Source organism: Syngnathus floridae, chromosome 6, assembly GCF_059516105.1.
Source record: "Syngnathus floridae isolate MCC-2025c chromosome 6, RoL_Sflo_1.0, whole genome shotgun sequence".
Taxonomy (NCBI): domain Eukaryota; kingdom Metazoa; phylum Chordata; class Actinopteri; order Syngnathiformes; family Syngnathidae; genus Syngnathus; species Syngnathus floridae.
The window spans coordinates 17,959,591-17,978,021 of record NC_142418.1 but is presented as its reverse complement, the minus strand read 5'-3'; the positions used below and the strand labels follow the sequence as shown (position 1 = coordinate 17,978,021).

The 18,431-nt window shown below is 45.2% G+C and overlaps 3 protein-coding genes and 1 long non-coding RNA gene across 13 annotated transcripts in view; 2 read left to right on the top strand and 2 right to left on the bottom strand.

The window, feature by feature from the left end:
- Window positions 1-437, top strand: part of LOC148397045 (uncharacterized) — a 7,117-nt gene extending 6,680 nt beyond the window's left edge. Inside the window, exon 3 of the long non-coding RNA XR_015858856.1 lies at window positions 45-437. This is a non-coding gene — a long non-coding RNA (uncharacterized LOC148397045). The remainder of the gene's footprint in view (window positions 1-44) is intronic.
- The window catches only part of trpm1b (transient receptor potential cation channel, subfamily M, member 1b), a 26,827-nt gene extending 23,587 nt beyond the window's left edge, over window positions 1-3,240 (bottom strand). For all 5 annotated transcript variants that reach the window (XM_088377572.1, XM_088377571.1, XM_088377576.1 and 2 more), the window contains exons 1-2: window positions 3,188-3,240; window positions 3,016-3,094 (exon numbers count right to left, since the gene is read on the bottom strand). The gene's annotated coding sequence lies outside the window, so the exon portion shown is untranslated. The remainder of the gene's footprint in view (window positions 1-3,015; window positions 3,095-3,187) is intronic.
- Window positions 996-18,431, top strand: klf13 (Kruppel like factor 13). The gene is made up of 2 exons (XM_088377602.1): window positions 996-1,817; window positions 12,438-18,431. The coding sequence occupies exons 1-2, from the start codon at window positions 1,379-1,381 to the stop codon at window positions 12,785-12,787; spliced, it is 789 nt and encodes a 262-aa protein (XP_088233728.1). The 5' UTR covers window positions 996-1,378; the 3' UTR covers window positions 12,788-18,431.
- otud7a (OTU deubiquitinase 7A) overlaps window positions 3,012-18,431 on the bottom strand; it is a 38,283-nt gene continuing 22,863 nt past the window's right edge. Inside the window, exons 15-24 of one of the 6 annotated variants that reach the window (XR_015858850.1) lie at window positions 16,298-16,357; window positions 15,893-15,987; window positions 15,429-15,593; window positions 14,414-14,490; window positions 12,228-12,316; window positions 12,063-12,121; window positions 11,527-11,607; window positions 5,189-5,308; window positions 3,188-3,327; window positions 3,012-3,094 (exon numbers count right to left, since the gene is read on the bottom strand). The gene's annotated coding sequence lies outside the window, so the exon portion shown is untranslated. Of the gene's footprint in view, window positions 3,095-3,187; window positions 3,328-4,692; window positions 5,309-11,526; window positions 11,608-12,062; window positions 12,122-12,227; window positions 12,317-14,413; window positions 14,491-15,428; window positions 15,594-15,892; window positions 15,988-16,297; window positions 16,358-18,431 lie in introns of those variants that run through there. The other 5 variants (XR_015858855.1, XR_015858854.1, XR_015858851.1 and 2 more) reach the window with 5 other exon arrangements.

Genomic DNA, 18,431 nt, shown 5'->3' with positions numbered 1-18,431 from the left:
ATGAAGATCTCACAGCTCTCACGTCCCCCCCCCCCTCCCCACAGTGTGCCACTTGTGTGCTCCCTGAGGATGATCTGAAGAAGACTTTGCCTGTGCTTGTCTGGCTGCATGTCAACTGGCAGAGACCCCAGAGTTTCTCAGAGAAAGGTTTGTGGAGGTCCGCTGCAGTGAAGAAGAAGAAGAAGAAGAAAAAAAACATCACATCTAACTGCACTTTTCCTAAGCATCGTCATCACAGCCAATCACGGCTCAGCTTCAGAAAAGTGAGCCGTGATTGGTTGTGAGCTGGGACTTGGCAACTATGATGTCATTTTCAGTTGACTGCAAAATGGCCGCCTTCTGAAATGACTACAAACAGGTGGATTTGACCTATTTATGTCATATTCCACAAACAAAACATTGTGTTTTGACTAATTGGGCTGCAGAGAACATATTAGAGCAAAGAAAATTTGGGAGTTGATGTCCTCTTTATTTGTTGGTTTGAATTTGTGATTGTCGTTAAAAGCTCAATCTTTTATAACAGAAAACAGAGCAGTGGGTCAAGACAGAACCTTTCCTCTCATCTTTGCATCTCTGGACAATTTAGACATTTTAAATTGGCCTAAGATGACTTTTAGAGAGGAGAGAAGCAATGAACACCTTCAATTGGTCGCCCTGCAGGCAATCGCACACTCCACTAAAATTCTCGCGAGACGAGGCTATTAACTAATGAGTCTTCAACGAACCTCACATAGTTCGAGAGGAAGCAGAGTAAGGTCGGAGCCCCAAAAGTGCTTTGCAGACAGCCGCGCTAATCCCATTTGTCAATTTGTCAAGCTCCCAAACGTGCCTTTCAGGCTGTGCGCATCCGAAGGCAGCAGTGGCAACCTGTGGCGAGACTTTGAAAGTGTCTGCGTGTCGGAGTCTTTTGGGGCCACGCTGCACCCAATGAGAGCTTGGCGCGGTGACGATGCAGCAGCGCGGTGCCGGTGCAGGACACGCCCCCAGCATGGATACAGGCTGCAGGGACAGGCGCTCCGAGACACTCTCACTATGTGCTGGAGAGCGTCTGAAGCAACCATGGGACGAGTTGACGCGTCCAACTTTCAAGAGTTGCCGCACTGAACAAAGACTTGCTCCTTTTTCTTTTCATCTCCTTCACTCGGGGAGGGGGGGTGAAGACTTGTGCGCGCGCGCTTGCGATCGTCACGCAGGATGTTATTGCTGACGAGACTCGGAAAGCCGGGTATGAAGAGCGTAAAGTCTCTCTGATGAGATCCACCTCCTTCTATCCGCCACACAAAGGGAACCACGGAACAAGTTCTTTTCTCCCCCACGAAGCCCACGCCATCGTTTTCTTTTTTGGATGTCATAGTGGGGGGGTTGTTTGAAAGACGTCATGGATCACTTCGCAGCGGAGTGCCTTGTCTCGATGTCCAGCCGTGCGGTCGTCCACAACCGGGAGATGAAGCCGGACAGCCCGTCGCCCTCCCCAACGAGGAACCCGGAGGACGCCAAAGAACCCGTGGTGAAGGACAACTCGTCCCTATACGTGGTGGCCAGGATCCTGGCGGATTTTAACCAGCAGACTCCCAACGGCGTGCTCGGCGAGCAGGCGAAGAGCAAGGAGGAGAGCCAGGGCGGCCTGACGGAGGATGCAAACTGTGCCACACCTACCATCACCATCTCGGATCCGTCGCTCAAACAAAGGGGCAAGAGATCGAGAGGTCGCAACGAGCCCGAGTCCCCGCAGAAAAAGCACAAATGCCACTATTCGGGGTGTGAAAAAGTTTATGGCAAATCGTCGCACCTCAAGGCGCACTTGAGGACGCACACAGGTCAGTTGCACGTGTGCTCGCTCGCTCGCTCGTTGGACTTGCGTGCAAACGTGCTTGCATGCAACGCATTGCGCATTTCATTTCATTTCACCTGCTTGTCATTGTGTGTACGCCCGCCCGCCCGCCTTTGGCTTGCTCGCATTGTTCCCTTCAACTTGGGTGAACTTTCCTTTCTCGTTTGCGCGGAGGGTGGGAGCCGAAAATAGTGCCACTCCCACTCGCGTCTCGCAGCTCTCCTCCACTCGCCAACCTCCCTCCCTCCCTCCCCTTCGCTAAAGCGAGCTGCAGCGCCAATGCACACACAATGCAGACTTCCGGCCCTTGTTTTCTTCTTCTTACTCTCTCAACAATGACGACAACAACTTCAATTACGTCTCCGGGCTAAACGATGACGGAAGCGTGCTAAAAGTTCCCCACATACAACCCGTGACCTTCTCGAAGCAACTCCATAGGTTTGCTTTGCATTCCTGTGGATAAGCCACAGCAAGGAGGGGAGGGCTGGTCAAATGGATGGAGATGCGGGTCAAAATTGAGGGGGTTGATAAGAACTGTGTCTGCCCAAAGCTCTTTGTTGTGATGTGCCACACCCCCGCTAGACAGGCTGCCAGCTGATCTGGCCAGCAACAGACTCTACTAGCTGAGCCCAGACCAGAGCAGACGGAGGAGCCTCGCCTCCTCTCCTCTCCTCTCTGCAGCTTCTCCAAGCCCTTCCCTTCCCTTCCCTTTTTCCTTTGCACATGCAGCCAGCCCCTCTGCAGCACATATGACACACAAGAGTCTCACAAAGGTGATTGTGTTGAAAGGAAAGGCTCATTTCAATCAAGATGAAATGGCCTTGCTTTGAGATCCCATTCATTGTTGAAGAATGGCATAATGGGTGATCACTTATATTGCTTGGAAGCGATCAACATGATTTTAGGAAACGTGTGACCCAGATATTTCCTATAGGAATGTTGTCATGCTTGTTATGCACTGCCATGTTGCCTACTGCTTTAAACTCACCTCAAATGGCTCCACATTATGGCACATTGTGCTAGTGGCTTCAAGCTATCCAAATTGATTGTCAAACAAAGGGAATTAAACCTTGTGTACTTGAAACAAGTCAACAACTTAATGCTAAAATAAAAACGCCATAGTTGTGGTGGCCTTGTGATATCCAAACACAAAATATATAAACAGACAATATCACAAAACTTACTGGCATATATTCTTTATCCTCTGCGAAGAGTTCTTTGTGCTAATATACAGACAGTCTTTGTCTTGCTTTATGGCTAATGCTAAAAGTAAAAGAAAAAAAATTTAGGGTCAGTGCCGTACATCCAGAACATGGACACGTGGAGAAAAACAAAAAAGGAAAAAGTGAGACTCACATTTCCCGCCTTGTTGTGTTTAAAGTGTGGCTGTCTTGATTTAACATCACACCAGATGTCTCCTTTCATGCATTGGATCACGGGATGCCACGGCAACGTGAAAGCAACACGGCAATGTCACACTTTGCTGGATTCTGATTCTGTCAGGGAAAAAAAAATGCTGGATCGTCACTTGCGGCAGGATTTTGGTGTGGCAATGGTGCTGAAACTGTTTGACCACATGAATATATCTCAGCTTCTTCTTCCTTCAAGCAAACGTTGTGTTTGGATACACTCCCGTAACTTGCAATTGGCGCGCGTCTCATCATCTGTGAGAATAACAAGCCTTTGCGCTCCATCCATTGGACGGCCACAGAATGTGGGTCATCTGAGTTCAGCTGAGCTGCCTCAGCCAACCTTGCAGTGCTTTTCACACAGCCAGACTCCGGCTGTGCTTTGCTGTGCTTCCCTCCAGATCCGACTAGTCGAGCGAAGAGAGCGCCGATGGGCAGCTCCAGCTTGTAATTGCAGAGTGGGGGGAACACTTTTATAGGCTCCCAACAAAGAGAGCCAAGTACCAGACGTTCCTACTTGTGTAAATGCCGTCATTGCGGTCTTTGTTTATGCGAGTTGGCAACGGGAGAAGAGCTCAAACTCCATCCGCACGACTCGTGTGCTCGTGTACTTTGACTCGTGTTGAAAAAGTAGCATTAAATAAATGAACCAATATATTTTCAAGGAGCAAGATTCACCAGTGTTTTTGTTACACTTTTGGAAAGGCCGTGTATGCTAAAAATTATTCTTTTTTTTTTTTTAATTAAAATGTCATTTTTAGTTTTTTTTTTGGCTGGCACAATGATTTTAAGTGCATTTAGTTTGAAAGCAGCAACTGGTTGTGATGGGAGGAGTCCAAGGTTACCAGACAGCACTGGAGGCGGGGGATCCTGGAAACGTAATCTCATCGTTAATATCATCTTGTAAAACAATCTCACCTTTGAGTTATGATCTGAGCCATTACGATTCCAAATGACAAAGAGCGGCTTACCCGTGAGCTTCTTGTCGTGTCTTTTGGTTAGCGAGTACACGGTGTACTGAAAGTATGTCTCATTACTGTACTCTGGTTATGTCACGCAGTTGGCTGTATTCCAAAAAGAGAAATGACATGACCCACCCCCTCCTGACAAACTCATTACAAATCAGGTCTTCATAAAACAACAGACCAGGGCCTTCTGTGCCCCCCCCCCCCCCCCCCTGCTAAGTATATAGGACCTCTTCACAAAAGGCCCGTCTTGACAGTATATAGGACCTCTTCAAAATTTTTGGCATCACTGAGGTGGAATCGGGTCAATAAATCTTCAAGACAAAGCGCCTAATGGCATATTTTACAGCTGGATTGAGGTTTTGTCTGGGGCCTCTTTTGTGGTCTCCTCTGATACAGACAAAATAAGTGGCAGCACCTGGTGCTAGCAGAACACATCCATTGCCCTTATTCATGCTCTCCCTCTATTTTTGCACACGTGCGAAGCTGCGATTAGTAAGGGCCATTTTTAATTATCACAATTTCCACACAGGAAAAAGGAGCGAGAGAAAGCCATGATTTGTTCTGCAGCTCTTCCAGCGGTTTGATATTTTTGCTTGTGTCGCGACAAAGAGGGCACAGTATTCCCACGTGGCGGGGATGAGGTAGCCCGGGTGGAGATGGGGTTTTCCCACACTTGCTTGAGTCTGGGTCTCATCCTAAATCAAAATGTTACACGGGCACAAGAGGTCAGTGTGTCTACCCGCCACATGGCAGGATTTCCAGCGGCCGTTCTCAGCTGACCGATATTTCTGCTTAGTGTTGTCGGGAGAAAATCAGCAGTTTCCCGTTTCCTGCAAACATGAGGCTTTAAGGAATGCGGCCTGCATAGTTTTTTTTTGCATGTGACAAAATCTCCACTGCTGCTAAAAATATCCCATCATCGTCATTTTGTCTACTACATTGGCCTGAAACATTCTCACAATGACTTCAAGTTTACTCACCCGTCAGTGTTGCTCTGCCCGTCTGTGGTATGGTGTTCCGCAAGGTTCAAGTTTGAGGCCCCTTTCATTGTATTTGCTGCTCCTGGGTTGTATCTTAGCAAAGCGTCGTATTTCCTTTCACTGCGAATGACAGATCGATTTCTTACTAAGCAGTCTCAAATTTGGGTTTTAACTTGGAATGTTGGCTCCCACACATTTTAGAGGTCATTTCAAGATTCTATGTATCTTGAAATGGTCTCACCTTATCTCTCTTAGGACTTAGTTGAGCCTCAGTAGGCATTGAGCTTTTTCTCTTGCTGGTCTTCTTCTTCCTTTTAAATGACCTTTGTTAGGTAAAACTCCTCTAGGGTCACTCAAACTCGACTCAGCATGATACTCGCCACTTGACATTGTTGTGGTGTTTTATTGCATTTAATGTGTTTAATCTCCATAATTTGTTTTTGATTTTATATGTTTGATTCTTACTTACTTAGCATGCATCTCCGCTTTTAGAAAAAAAGTTGCATTGCAATAGTCAAGTCACGTTTCCAACCAGTTGTAGACTTCAGTTGAGCTCACAACTGTTGGACTATGACCTGTAAATCCAGAGCTGGATTTTGTGATTATGTTATACAGTAACTCATTCCAACCTACAGATTACAGTACTATTTTGTGGCCACAAATGAGCATTTAGTACATACGGCTTCAGTTTTCTTGCCTGGAACCTCTTTTCGGTATATATTGGCATCTCCTGTTCTCCATCCCAAATGGTCGAATCCGATGACAACCTCCCAACTTTACCTCTTGGCCACCGTGTTTGATTTCCAATAAAGCCTATGGCTCTAACCTTCATCCATATGAAACGTGCCTTATGTGAATTGTATTCAACTTCACTTTTGAGTGGCATTTAAAAAAAACAACAACCACTAACACACCATTGAGCCTTGTGGTCATTCCATCAACTTAAACAAACCGAATCCAATGTTTGCTTGACATCCGTGCAGCTGGATGTTACGTGTCCAGTGGAAACAAGGTATTAGTTAATCCTCTTGAAGCCCGGGATGTAAATAACACCAAAGTGGAATCCACTGCCGTGCCTGTTCTAATCATGTGGCGCTGTAAAGGACACATGTGACATTCACATTCTAACCTACATACAGTATGTGCATTTTAGCGCTAACTGGATATTTCTTGGCTCATATTGAAGCATAAAACCTGATTTAATTGCGATTAAGCGGCCATGATGGCCACTCCTAACACAGAAAGACCTCTGTCATTCACATCCACGGCCGTGCTGCTTTCAATCGGCCACAAATGTCAGTATTCTTTAGGTAGTGTGGCACGGGATAATTCCCATAAAAGCCGCTCTGTTCTTCCCACCCCGGCGGCCCCTCCCTCCCTCCCTCCAGCCTGCATAAGAAAATAGGTGCCGGAGCGTGTTGTGTTGTGGCGGTGACGACCTGCCAGTTGGTGTTCATTACCAGCGGCAGGAAGATTCAGACCTGTGGAACACTGCACGCTGTTTATAAAGCTAACAAAACATTTCTTGCACGCGAGCAACGGCGCTGTGGCAAAAGGCGGTGAGCGCCGAGTGTGGTCGCTCGCTCGCTCGCTCGCTCGGGTGGGGGTAGGGTGAGCTGTGGTATATATTCACTGTCAATGCCCTCCATTGATGTAGGTCATTTACTGTATTGGGCTGCATGTGTGGCTAATCTGATTAGCGTTTGAAGGGATGAGACCTCAGAGGCAGAGGGCACCCCTGTTAGGCAATCATTGGGTTCTATCTGTGAGTTCTGACTTGTTCTAGAGGAAGTTAAAGGGAGTATTTCGTTTCTTGCGAATGCATGACGTGTGGTAAATCACAGTGTGTTCGTTTGGCACGTTGAGGCGTGGCCCTCAGCACAAGGTGCGGAGAATTCAATGGGACCATCAATGAAGCAAACAGGAAAGCCCGAAGTGTTTTGTGTGATTGACTGGCGGCCAGTTATGGTCTTGCCCAAAACCAGCTTGGAGAGATATTTTTAAAGATATTTAGTCAAAACGAAGATTTGCATTTCTAGACTCCATCATGCCGTTACGTTATAAACAACAGCGTCTACGCCGTCTGTTAAAAGGGCGTCAAACAAACGTCTTTCCGCAGCAGACGAGCATTATCTCCGTCTGTATCTCGTCTTATCGAGCAGCGCTGAGGCCTCTCGGGGGTTCTGTTATTCTTCTTCTGGGCTCCTCCGAGGTTTTGCGTCTCGTCTAGTGTCGGACTTCGTCGGCAGAACAAGTTTGTCCTGCGGGTTTACGGGTAACGGGGCACCTGCGGACATACAGAACCATGACTACGACTGGTTTGGTGTCCTTTAGGATTGAAAAGATAAAGAAGACTGCAGGTTGCTTCAACGTGCACTCAAGGTTGCAAGAGAGTGCCCACTCAAACTAATTGAGGCAAATTTGATGAGCTGGTCAATGGAGGCCAGCCATCCCCGCCCGCCGCTCCCTTAAGAGTTAAGGGGATGAAGTAATGCACGGACGGCTAAGTGTGTGCAGGAATCGGACGGGTGGTACGCAACCTCACCGCCGGCCGCGTGTCTCTAGACTGAATGTCAATATCGTCCGTGCAGTGCGGCGGATTGAGGGAAGAGCGTTACGGTTAGTACCCGCCAGTCTGATTGAAATGCATTACAGGGGTAGTCCTCCTGCTGGGAGCCAGGCGATTGTTCACAACCTGACAGCTAGAAGGCCCACAAGGGCTGGCAAGCCCATTCAATGGTCTCTCTCAATAACGACAAAAGATCTCCATGTTTTTAGAGTCCTCTCCCGAGAAGCTTGAGTTGAGTTTCCGTGGCACGCACCTGACCCCGCCCTTTTCACACGATAGGCTTGTGGGATACAGGAGACGTTTTTGTCCCTCAAGGGACTGAAGAATCCCTTTTCTGATTTTTCAATTTTGGGATTCTTCTGTTTGTACTAGTCAGCGTACTAGCAGTTTTTACATGAGGTGGTTGTCTGCTGGCAGAGAGGCGGGCCCCGGTTTGGTTAGAGGTCATAGAACCAGAAGTGTGCCAAGTCCAACCACCGGAACCAGTCTCTCGTTTTGTCTGTTCTTTTTTTCTGTGTCTGAGATATTTTCAAGTTATACAATTTTTCCCCCAGCCAGCCTTTCTCACCCGACAAGATGTGTTCCTTTCATGCCCGAGGACACGGCAGGAATGTTATCTGCTCCTATTTGATACGCTGGAGTGTTTTGTTTGTAGTAGGTGACCGAGTCGAGCTGTCGCACGGTTGCTCACGTCAAAGAAGTGATTACATCTCGCCGGGACTGGGCCGGCTTTCGTGACGCCGGTTTAACCCTTCCTACAGAAACCGATGGTCTTAGGCGTGAATGAACCAAGGATGTGGGAGGGGGGGGGGATGGTCAGAGATAAGCTGTTTACTTACTGACCTAGAGACCTCAGAGTGAGTGTTTATATAACTGCAGTACCTGTGACATAATCACGTTGCATGGAGCACGAGGTACAGTTGCAGTCACTCTCTTTCCTGGTAACTGGGTCAGTGTGTTCGTTAGGCAATTCTTCCCCCCCTTACGCCCAACCCGGACACTTTCTGAGAAAGACCAACCACACCCTGGATGTGGCAACCAGCCAAGGATGGGACAACCAATCCGTTTGCGATTCTAAGTGAGGGAAGCGTGCCGCTAAGGGAAGCTGGCATGTAGCATCATGGATTTTTTTCAGACCTAAAGCTGATGGCATTAGTCCACATGGAAATGCAATCAAGCAGCAGTTATTGAAACCCAGCAGGGAATTGTCCAATTATAACAATTTGCAAAAAAAAGGTTACGTAAGTTTGCTGTTTAATCAAAAAGATGGATCTCTAAATTTTGAACGGTTTTACCTTTATTTGGAACACAATCTAAGATCATTTTTGTAACGGTTGACTTGTTGCTACGGACGTCAACGATACGTCATCCTGAAATCAAGTTGAGTAGCTTAAGGTTGTTTTTAATAATTTCTTCCTCAATGAATACCTGTTGATTAATTAAGGTAGGGCGTATATTTGAAAGGAGGAAATAATTAAGGAAATAGAACATGCGAAGATGCCAAACAAACAGTTTCAGTTCCGTTTTTGGAAGAGTTGAACCGGAGGTCGGCTCTTTCCAACAGATGATATGCAAAAGCACCTTCAAAATTCTCACGTTTGGGCCCGAGAGGATCGGAACGAGTGAATTCATCTTGCGCATTCTTTACAGACAAGACGCTGACTAATGGCTGCACCCGACCAACCATTGGCTTATTTCCACTCAGGATCAAAGTAGCTGTTCCCTTAATCTCATAAAGTATTCCTGGAAGTTCCTCTCGTGAAAATCCCACATTATGATTTGGGGCATCGCATTCTTTTTCGAGGTTAAGTCTGGTGTTAAATTTATCCCAGGGCCACAAAGGGGCGACGTGTCCATCAATCCCCAGTAGTGACGGAGCTCTAAATAATTTCAAGGGTCACAGCGGGTTGCCGCTGGATACCTGATGATTCCCATCATGGCTGTCTGTATAGGACTTGGGGACATCTCAGCCTGGCTCTCTGGTGTCTGGTTAAATATTAATTCTGTTGGATCTGTTACACTGGTTACTGAGCCTTAAGCAGCATGTCGAGCTTAAGCTCCACTTTTAGTAGTCACGAACAATTTTTTTTTTTTTGCACTGCCAGGTGGCCACGCCGGCTGTTGCTCTTGCTAATAAGGTATGAAATCAGACCATCATGATGCTCATCAATGAGATGAGGGCCATAGAAGTAACGCTAGTGTGTTTCTGGAGGCTCAGGTTATTTACAGCTTTGAATTCTAGCCAGAAGAGACACTCAGGCACTTTGCATTGGCTGTGATAAAACATTTGAATGGAAACACGGTCGTAAATTAACACAGAGCCGGCGGGAGGAGAAAGTAGGAAGGACCCAGTGGGTCTGCTGCTACAGTTGAGGTGAGGCGTCAGGAACACAGACCGGCCGGGGCTGTCTAGACTTGCTCGCTCTGTCTGCGTGTTTTGTTGCAGTATCGCGGGGGCGATGGCGTACATGGCGTACCAACGTCTCGTTTCGGGAGTCACGCTGGCATCAAGTCGCGTACGAGGAGAGGTTGACGCTAGGCGGCAACTCTTTCCATTATGGCCTTGAGGGAAACCGCAGAACAAAGAAGGCATTTGGCGGGCCCGCTCGTACGCGCTCATTTGTCACGGCACCTTTAAACACGCGAGCGTGTTTACTTCTTTTTCGTCACCGCACGTCGTTGGGGAATAAAGGTCACGTCAAAAAAAAAAACTACTGAGAGGAACATATGACCCTTTGTTGTCAAGCAAAAAGCATGGCGAGGCTGCTTTCATGCTCCATACACAATGTTTCCTTCCACATGATATAGAATAGAAGGAAACCACAAGATATATGGTACCATCTGGCTTTGAGTAGATTTGTGTCAAAGCCCACTTTTATTGCCCGATAAACGGGGGGAGGGTGTAATTTTCCCATGCGCCGAGCGGCAGATAGTTACACGCTGGAAAAAGGGTGGGGTGGACCCATTGTGAATGCATCTGGAGAATTCAACGGCCGTTTTAAAAGAACTCTTTTTAGATTCCAACTATTCCTCAATATTTCTCGCCATATGATATTCAAATAGTTAAGAAATCTGTCATCATAATAGAACCAATACGGTATTTGTCTAATAAAATGACAAACATTGAACCAGATTCTGATTATTCAATGTATTGATGTGTTTTGCTAGCCGAACTTGGTTTACTTTGACCAACCAACCAATCAGAGAACAGAATGCTTTCTGTTACTGTGGTATCGGAATGAACCAACCAATCAGAGGATAGAATGCTTACTGTTACTGTGTGCTGAGTATATGAAATCTTGATTGGTGAAAGAAACAGTCCTAGTGTTAAAATACACTAAAAAGTAAATCTGGCATTGATGGTTTTCAAAACTCATTTTATATACCTGCTGATTTTTCGTAATCGTTCAAATTTGGCAGGGGTGTCAACAACATTCTTGTCGGTGGTGTGTTAAATTTAGAAGACATTTATTTTCACTTTGTCGGGACTTTTGATTGACGTCAGACAGTACTACTGGTTTTGAAGGCTCTGGGCAGATTAGATTGACATGACGACAGACGCTGAAATCTGATTGGACAAAATAAATTGAATGTCTACATAAACATACTTGAAGCAGTGCAGCCATGAGGAAAAACTACAAAATGAAGAGATTTCGTGGAACAAAATTCAGGTTTTAGGTATTGTAGCAGAGAAGGCTTTAACATTCTTACATTGTCAGGCTGCTCCACCTTTTTGTTGCAAAAACAAAAGCAAAAGAAATCAGCCTACCTTTGCTATGCTGTTGTGAGTTTTGGTTCACGCTGATGAGATGTTCGACCACAAGTTTGCCGCCATGCGTCACTGTGGTTGCTGTAAGGAGAAGCAACTAGTTACAAGTGCAAACATGAATATATCACATGTCGAAATTTTTGACAGACAATCATAAGTGCAAATTGGATGACGTCATCCGCCTACCACATGACCACAGTCCTACGACTTTGGAGGCAGAATTGATTCCAATTCCTCTTTTCACGAAGACAAATTTTCATCAACAAAATCAACACTCGGTTTTGCAAGCTTACTTTTCCATCATATTTATTCATTATGTTATGTTTACTCTCAAAGTTTTGAATGATTGATTAATATGAGCTTTCTTGTCGGTGGTGACTGGGCATGTTTTGATGAAAACTTGATGAGTAAATCTTTGGATCGTCTTTAAAATACACATCAAAGTCAATTTTGTGGCGGTTCACTTGGAATAAATAAACGTGCGCATTTGAAGGGACTGGCTTCGTGTAATGCAATTGAAAGATTGGAGAACCTACTCCATTTGGTGCCAGGCCAATGGCGAGTGTGGTTTTTGTTACCATGACTACAGCAATATCTGAAAAGAGAGCCCAGTGTCAAAAAAACAACAATGAAATATTTCACAATGACCAAGCTAAACATTATTCTGTGCATCCAGCAAAATTCATTGCAGCTCTGCTTACCTTGTGGCTCGGACTCACTCTGCAGGGTGTGTCTGCGTGAAATTGTTTCAAACAGTGATTGATGTCTGGTGGCCCACGCTCGACAAACTCTGTGGGCGGGGGGGGGGGGGTTATTATTTTAATTAGGGCAACAGAATGCTTGTTCACAGAAACGTTTCTATGCAATGGAAGAGAATTTGAAGTTGACTGCCCTGCTTCTGTTTTGTCCAGGAGAGCGTCCGTTCCCTTGTACCTGGCCCGACTGCAGTAAGAAGTTCGCTCGCTCCGACGAGCTAGCCCGCCACTACCGCACCCACACGGGAGAAAAGAAGTTCGGCTGCCCGCTTTGCGACAAACGCTTTATGCGAAGCGACCACCTGATGAAGCACGCCCGGCGCCACTCGGATTTCCAGCCCGGCATGCTTAAAAGGCCCCACGGCGGCGGCGGGGGCGGCGGCGGGGGAGTGGCGGGCCACGCCGCCCGTCCCGGCTCCCTCAGCGATTACAGCCGCTCGGACGCCTCCAGCCCCACCCTCAGCCCCACCCTGAGCCCCGCCCTCAGTCCCGCCAGCTCGCCTTAAACTGAACTTTGCACTTTCCGCCTCCAGCGCGGCGGCCGTGCGCGTGTTCTTGTCATGATAACGCTGATGTTGTTGCACACTTGTCAGCGGCGCCCCCCATCTTTGCTAATCCCGCGCTTGCTGTGGTGTACCATACTGTACAGAACTGCTTCTTGTCGAGCAATGACATGTGTGATCCTATAAGAAGGTAATGCCTTTCCCAGATGGCAATATTTCCATTCTCGACCATATGTCTCGACTTTTCTTCTAATTGTCCGTGTGCGGCAACTCCACGTGACTTAGAAGTAAGACAACAGATGCCCTGATGAGTCTTAGCAAATTATTTGTCTTTCATTGTTTTTTTTTTTCTTTTCAAACGGGTGATGAGAAAGGCCATAGACACACGCACGCACACACACACATATACACTGTAAATTGTTGGGTCAAAAGTAACCCAAATTGGGTGAAACCGCAAACGCAGCATCAAGTCCAAGATGGATATAGCCATGGCTGTGTTATTATTACCCAATTGAAGATTTGATCCATTAAGTTGGATCGAGATTGTCATCCGAATTGGGGTATAAACGACCCATACTTATGAATGAAAGGATACAACAATATGTCGGTGTTAGCCAGCTAGCCACCAGTAATGTTACATTCCTTTTAATTCAACTTCAGTTCTTCACCCAATCTGCTAGGTCAAAAATCACGAACCCTAACCCTACCCAGCGAGTGTTTGAGGAAAAACAACCCAGCATTTGTCGTGTGTGTGTATGTGTGTGTGCACAGATGCTAAAACAACAACACACACACCTCAGGATAGAAGACAGTTTCTCTGAATACTCCGATACTTCACACAAAATGCACAATATACGCATCACTTTACTCGGAAGTTCAACCACTGGTTGGATTTTTTTTTGCCCTGCTCAGGGATGGCCTTGTTAGCTTGAACAAATGGAGGGAAACAGTCAGTCCACACACAGACGCAGTATGTCTTTATATATGGAGAATTATACATGTAATATATCTGTATATATGTAGACGTACAAACATGTACCCATGTATATAGTTCAGCCTTACGCTCAACACACCATTGCACTCTTTTACGTCAGCCAGCCAGCTTGACTTCCTCCGAACATCATTTTAAGCCTCTTTTGAGACAAAACGACACATCAGAGCTGTAACACGAGCCCCCCGGCATTTATCCGTCTTTGCCTTTTAACACGGAACCCAGCGAAGGGAGATATTGCCCGTGTGCGTTTTGACACGTCGACGACATCCCGCAGTCAGATAATTAAATACGAGACGTCTGGTTGCAAAATTTTGGCGATAGCTGTTACGGCTCTGATAGCACCTTTTTGGGAATTGGGAGTGTCGGAGGCGTGGAAAAATGTCGGCTTTTAAACACACTAACCCTGTTCCTGCGGCGTCCATTCTCTCGCTGGACATTTATTGCTGCAAACAGCCAGAATTGGGTTATAAAGATACGTTTCAAAGCAGCTGTTTAAATACAAATGGACACAAAGGGACGGTAATGTCTAGCACATTGGGGGAGGGGTGGGTCGCAAAGACTAAGTCATTCACGGGGATGATTTGAGGCCTGCAAAATATCCCACAAGCAACGTCATGTCACCCGTCTGGCTCTACCTGTGCCGTCAAGCTTGAAAGGAACTCGAGGGTGTCGGTGGAGCTGTCTGCAATGTTCAGATGGGAGAAGGCACCTCCTGATAAAACAAGAGAAGAGGTTTATCACGACTTGAGCAGAGGAGGAGACGCCCTCGTTTCCTGCTTATGCAAATGTACCAACTTGGGGGAGGGGGGGGGGGGGGACAACGGTACCATCAAGATCAGGCAGACTCAACACTAGCTACGGAAATATTTGGCTTCTGTGTGAAATTTCGAGATGAACCTAAAATGCATTTTTAACAACTTCTCCAAACTTTTGGATTGCTTAGAGTGCAGCAAAAAGTACGGAAACATTGGCCATTAAGTTCATACCGGATCAATTTTATGAGTGAATTTAACATTTGAATAATTTTATGGTGCAAAGATTGATGAATAATTATTCGTAGCAAATGATCATTTTCCGAGCAATTAAGTGAAACTGGACTATTTCCTGTATTTGTGGGAGTCCCCTTTTCGACAAAGCTCACACTGTTAAACAGCTGCTTTCTAACCTCTCCAAGCAAAAATGAAAATATCATCGTGGTGTTGCGCCATGACTTGTGTGCTCGGTTGCACATGTAAGTCGAGCTAAAAAAACAACTTCCATCGCGTCCGCGTGCATCCTCCTTGCAAATGCAGCGTTGCTTTGATCCCATCGCATCCATCCAGACCGTTGCCATGGCGAATGGCGCTTCATCCCCCCCCCTCCCTCCCCCCTTCGGTGCCGCGCGCATGTTAACAACTCCGGCAGGTGTACGTCCATGAATGGCGGGCCTTGTCTCCCCCGACTCGCCCCCGCCCTGGCGGCCATCTTTCTTTTCAAAGCAGCAGCTCTTGCCACATCCCCCTGGAGACAAATCTCCTTAGATCCATTCCCGTCACTTTTAGTAAGAGAAACCACTGAGGATAATAATGTTTTCCATTTTCTTAATTGCTGCTGAGCAGCCTTTATGTGCAGGTTTGCATGCTTTTCTTAAACCATAAACTGCACAATGACCTCAGGTTCCATGGGACGTATACGGCACGGGTGGCATCATTTGTTCTCACTGCTGGTCAGTGTCCAGCGAACGCCTCCCTCGCTTCTTCTCAAGGCCCACCTGCCTCTGCACAACATCCTGCCTGAGTCACAATTTGGGCTCCCTGAGGCTGAAATGAAACGCCCCTATGAGAGAGAAAAAAAAAAAACTGGACTTAATACATGATGACATGTGAAAGAGGAAATGTCCCCATCCATCCATCCTTCCATCCATGTTCTCACTGTACCAAAAACTACTTGAATAATTCAACAGAGAAAGGCCATTGAACACCATTTTGTACATTTTGACTGTTTTTCTTTTCAGGGTGGGGGGGTGGTGTTTTTTTCTTTGTTAATGTTTCCATCGTTTTCAGGTCCATTGATAGCTGATTTGTATGTTATGCTAAAAAAGAAAGAAAAAAAAAAAAAGACAGCCATCCACTCACCAGAGTGCTGTTGATGTCAGGGTGACGAGCATTTGCTTCCATGTGGGCTTGTCCTCCATAATTCCTCCACGTTCCCACGAACAGGGAATATTCAACTAGTGGGCGACAGTTAGTAGATGAAACTTCCTGACCTCTGACCTCTATGTATATTCATTTCACATGGAATGACTCAGTTTCTTCTTTCGAGTTGTTTTCCTTGAGATAAGTGACCCTGAGCGTGACACACGTGGACAAAAAATCACAAAAGTCACAGAAAAGAAATAACCTGAAACCTGACAAAAAATAATAAATAGAAAATTAAAATTAAGACATTGCTTTGGAATTGTGATTCCACAGATTTAATTTTTTAAAAAAAAAAAGGTAAATCTAAAAAATAATAAAAATAATTATAAATAAATACAATACCTTGTTGACATTTTTAACCATTTGTCCTCTAACGTTACAGGTGTGTTGCCCTCAGTCGGTCTATTATGGGAAAAACATGTTAGATAAAAGCTAGAAAACCATCTCCATACAGCTTTTGATTTTTTTTTTTTTTTTGTCCATGTGTGTAGCACCAATCCGTATTTACTCTTAATTTGTATTATTGCTTTCTTTTGGTGGTGTGTATAGTTTTCAGGATCATACCTCTTTGAAAGATATGTTGCTTTTTTTGTTGTTGGTATCTTTCCAAACACACGGTGTAGCTTCTGCTCGACAAATAGCACAAATAAACAATGGATTGTTTGTTTTCTGCTTCAGGCTTCTTATTCTGTAAATAAACGACTGGTTGTGTTTGTTTTATATATGTACAAAAAAAAAAAATCACAACATGTCAGGGTCCTTCTCATGCTTTTGATTCAAAATTGCAAAATGAGCCACATGAGCTGGTTTAAACATGCGGGATGATGTCAGCATTGAAAATTTATCTTTAAAAAAAAAAAGGACTTTAACCTATGAGGTTCCTAATCACATTGTACTGCTTAATAGTTGACTGCCTATTGTAAAAAAAAAAAAATGCATTCGATTGGATTGACTGAAGCATATTTAAAGCGACAACGTGTTGTAATATTCTGGACTGATGTCAAAGTACAGGGTTGATGGATGGATGGATGGATGGATGCAACTGTGTGCCATAACATCCACCACGTTCAAGGGTAAATAGCTAGTGTCACACATTGTACAGTTTTTTTTAACTGCTTTTATGTCATGTACAGGATTTGTGCATATTTGATATACTAGGTGGAATATTTTCTGCTTTGAAACCATTTGGTTGTGTAGCTTGCTTTTTTTTTTTTTTTTTAATTCTTATTTAATGTGATCTTTCGGTTTCTGTATGTAACACAATTAAATGATGTACGGTGGACCTGTGCTATTTAAGTGAATAGCAAAAAAATTAATGACCCAACCCTAAATTCTTTAAGAATTAGGTAATTATTTTTTTTTTTTAGGTGAAAAATTAGCGAGTACGCGGGTGTCCATATTTTAATGCTAATAGACGAAGCCCGACCATTCCAAAGGATTGAGAGTTGCGCTATACGAGTTTGTTTTTTTTCTAGCGGGGGAGACAAATGACTGTGAGGTTTTTCCACATTGCGAATCGTGCGCAAGGTACGATCCTCATTGTTTCCCAGGTGTACTGGCTCCTCGTAGTTCCCCTTCGGGGCCTTGCGTGGAGCCAATTAAAATGAACATTCAAGAGTCAAGGACATACACAGCATGTCTTCCCGCTAACATTTTTAATTTTTTTTTTTGGGGTGGGCTACCTTTAAGACTAGATAGCGAGGGCTTTGTTTGAGGGATTCTTGGGTGTGAAGTTGTTAACCAAAGGCTATGAAGGGAAATATGAATGTCGCAGTAATTTGGTTCGGCCGAGGCTGAGCTTGCTAATGGACCTTCTTTGATTCTCATACCTTGAAATGAGCCTCAAAGAGTTATGCGCGCTGCAACGGGTGGTTTTATCTATCGTCTTGGTTTGGATGTTGCGGCCTCTTAGAAGGAGTTTAGTGCAGGTGGTGTGCGCTTTTTTGCCTCTCCCCTGTTTGTCCTCAGTGCAATGTCGCTCTCTTGATACCTCATGTGCGTTTCTCCTCTGTTCATCACCATCAGTTGCCTGTTGTCGTGACTCCGAGATGCCGCGCCCCTCCCATCCCTCTCTGGGCCGGCATGGCTCTCATGTAACGTGTAAATAACTCTCGACTCAGCTACGGCCAGTACATTCTTCTATGACCTCACAGTTAACTTTCAGGTGTCTTTATTTTTGTGTGTTTTTTCTTTCTTTCCCCCCTTTCAGCAAACCAAAATCACTACACTCAACAAGTATTACAGTTGTACAGTACCTGGGATTCCAACCACATGTAATGTAATGTGCTGGTCTTAGCTGCTCTGCTGTACCTTTCTATGGCATTATTTTTTACATGTTAGACGATATATTGTGACAATGTCCTATGCAAAAATGAAAAATAACAAGATTGTTGAATCATGTATGTTGTCATAACTCGTATGCATGGAATAGTGAAGTTTACATTTGGAAATAAATTCATAAAATATGCAGCTCTAA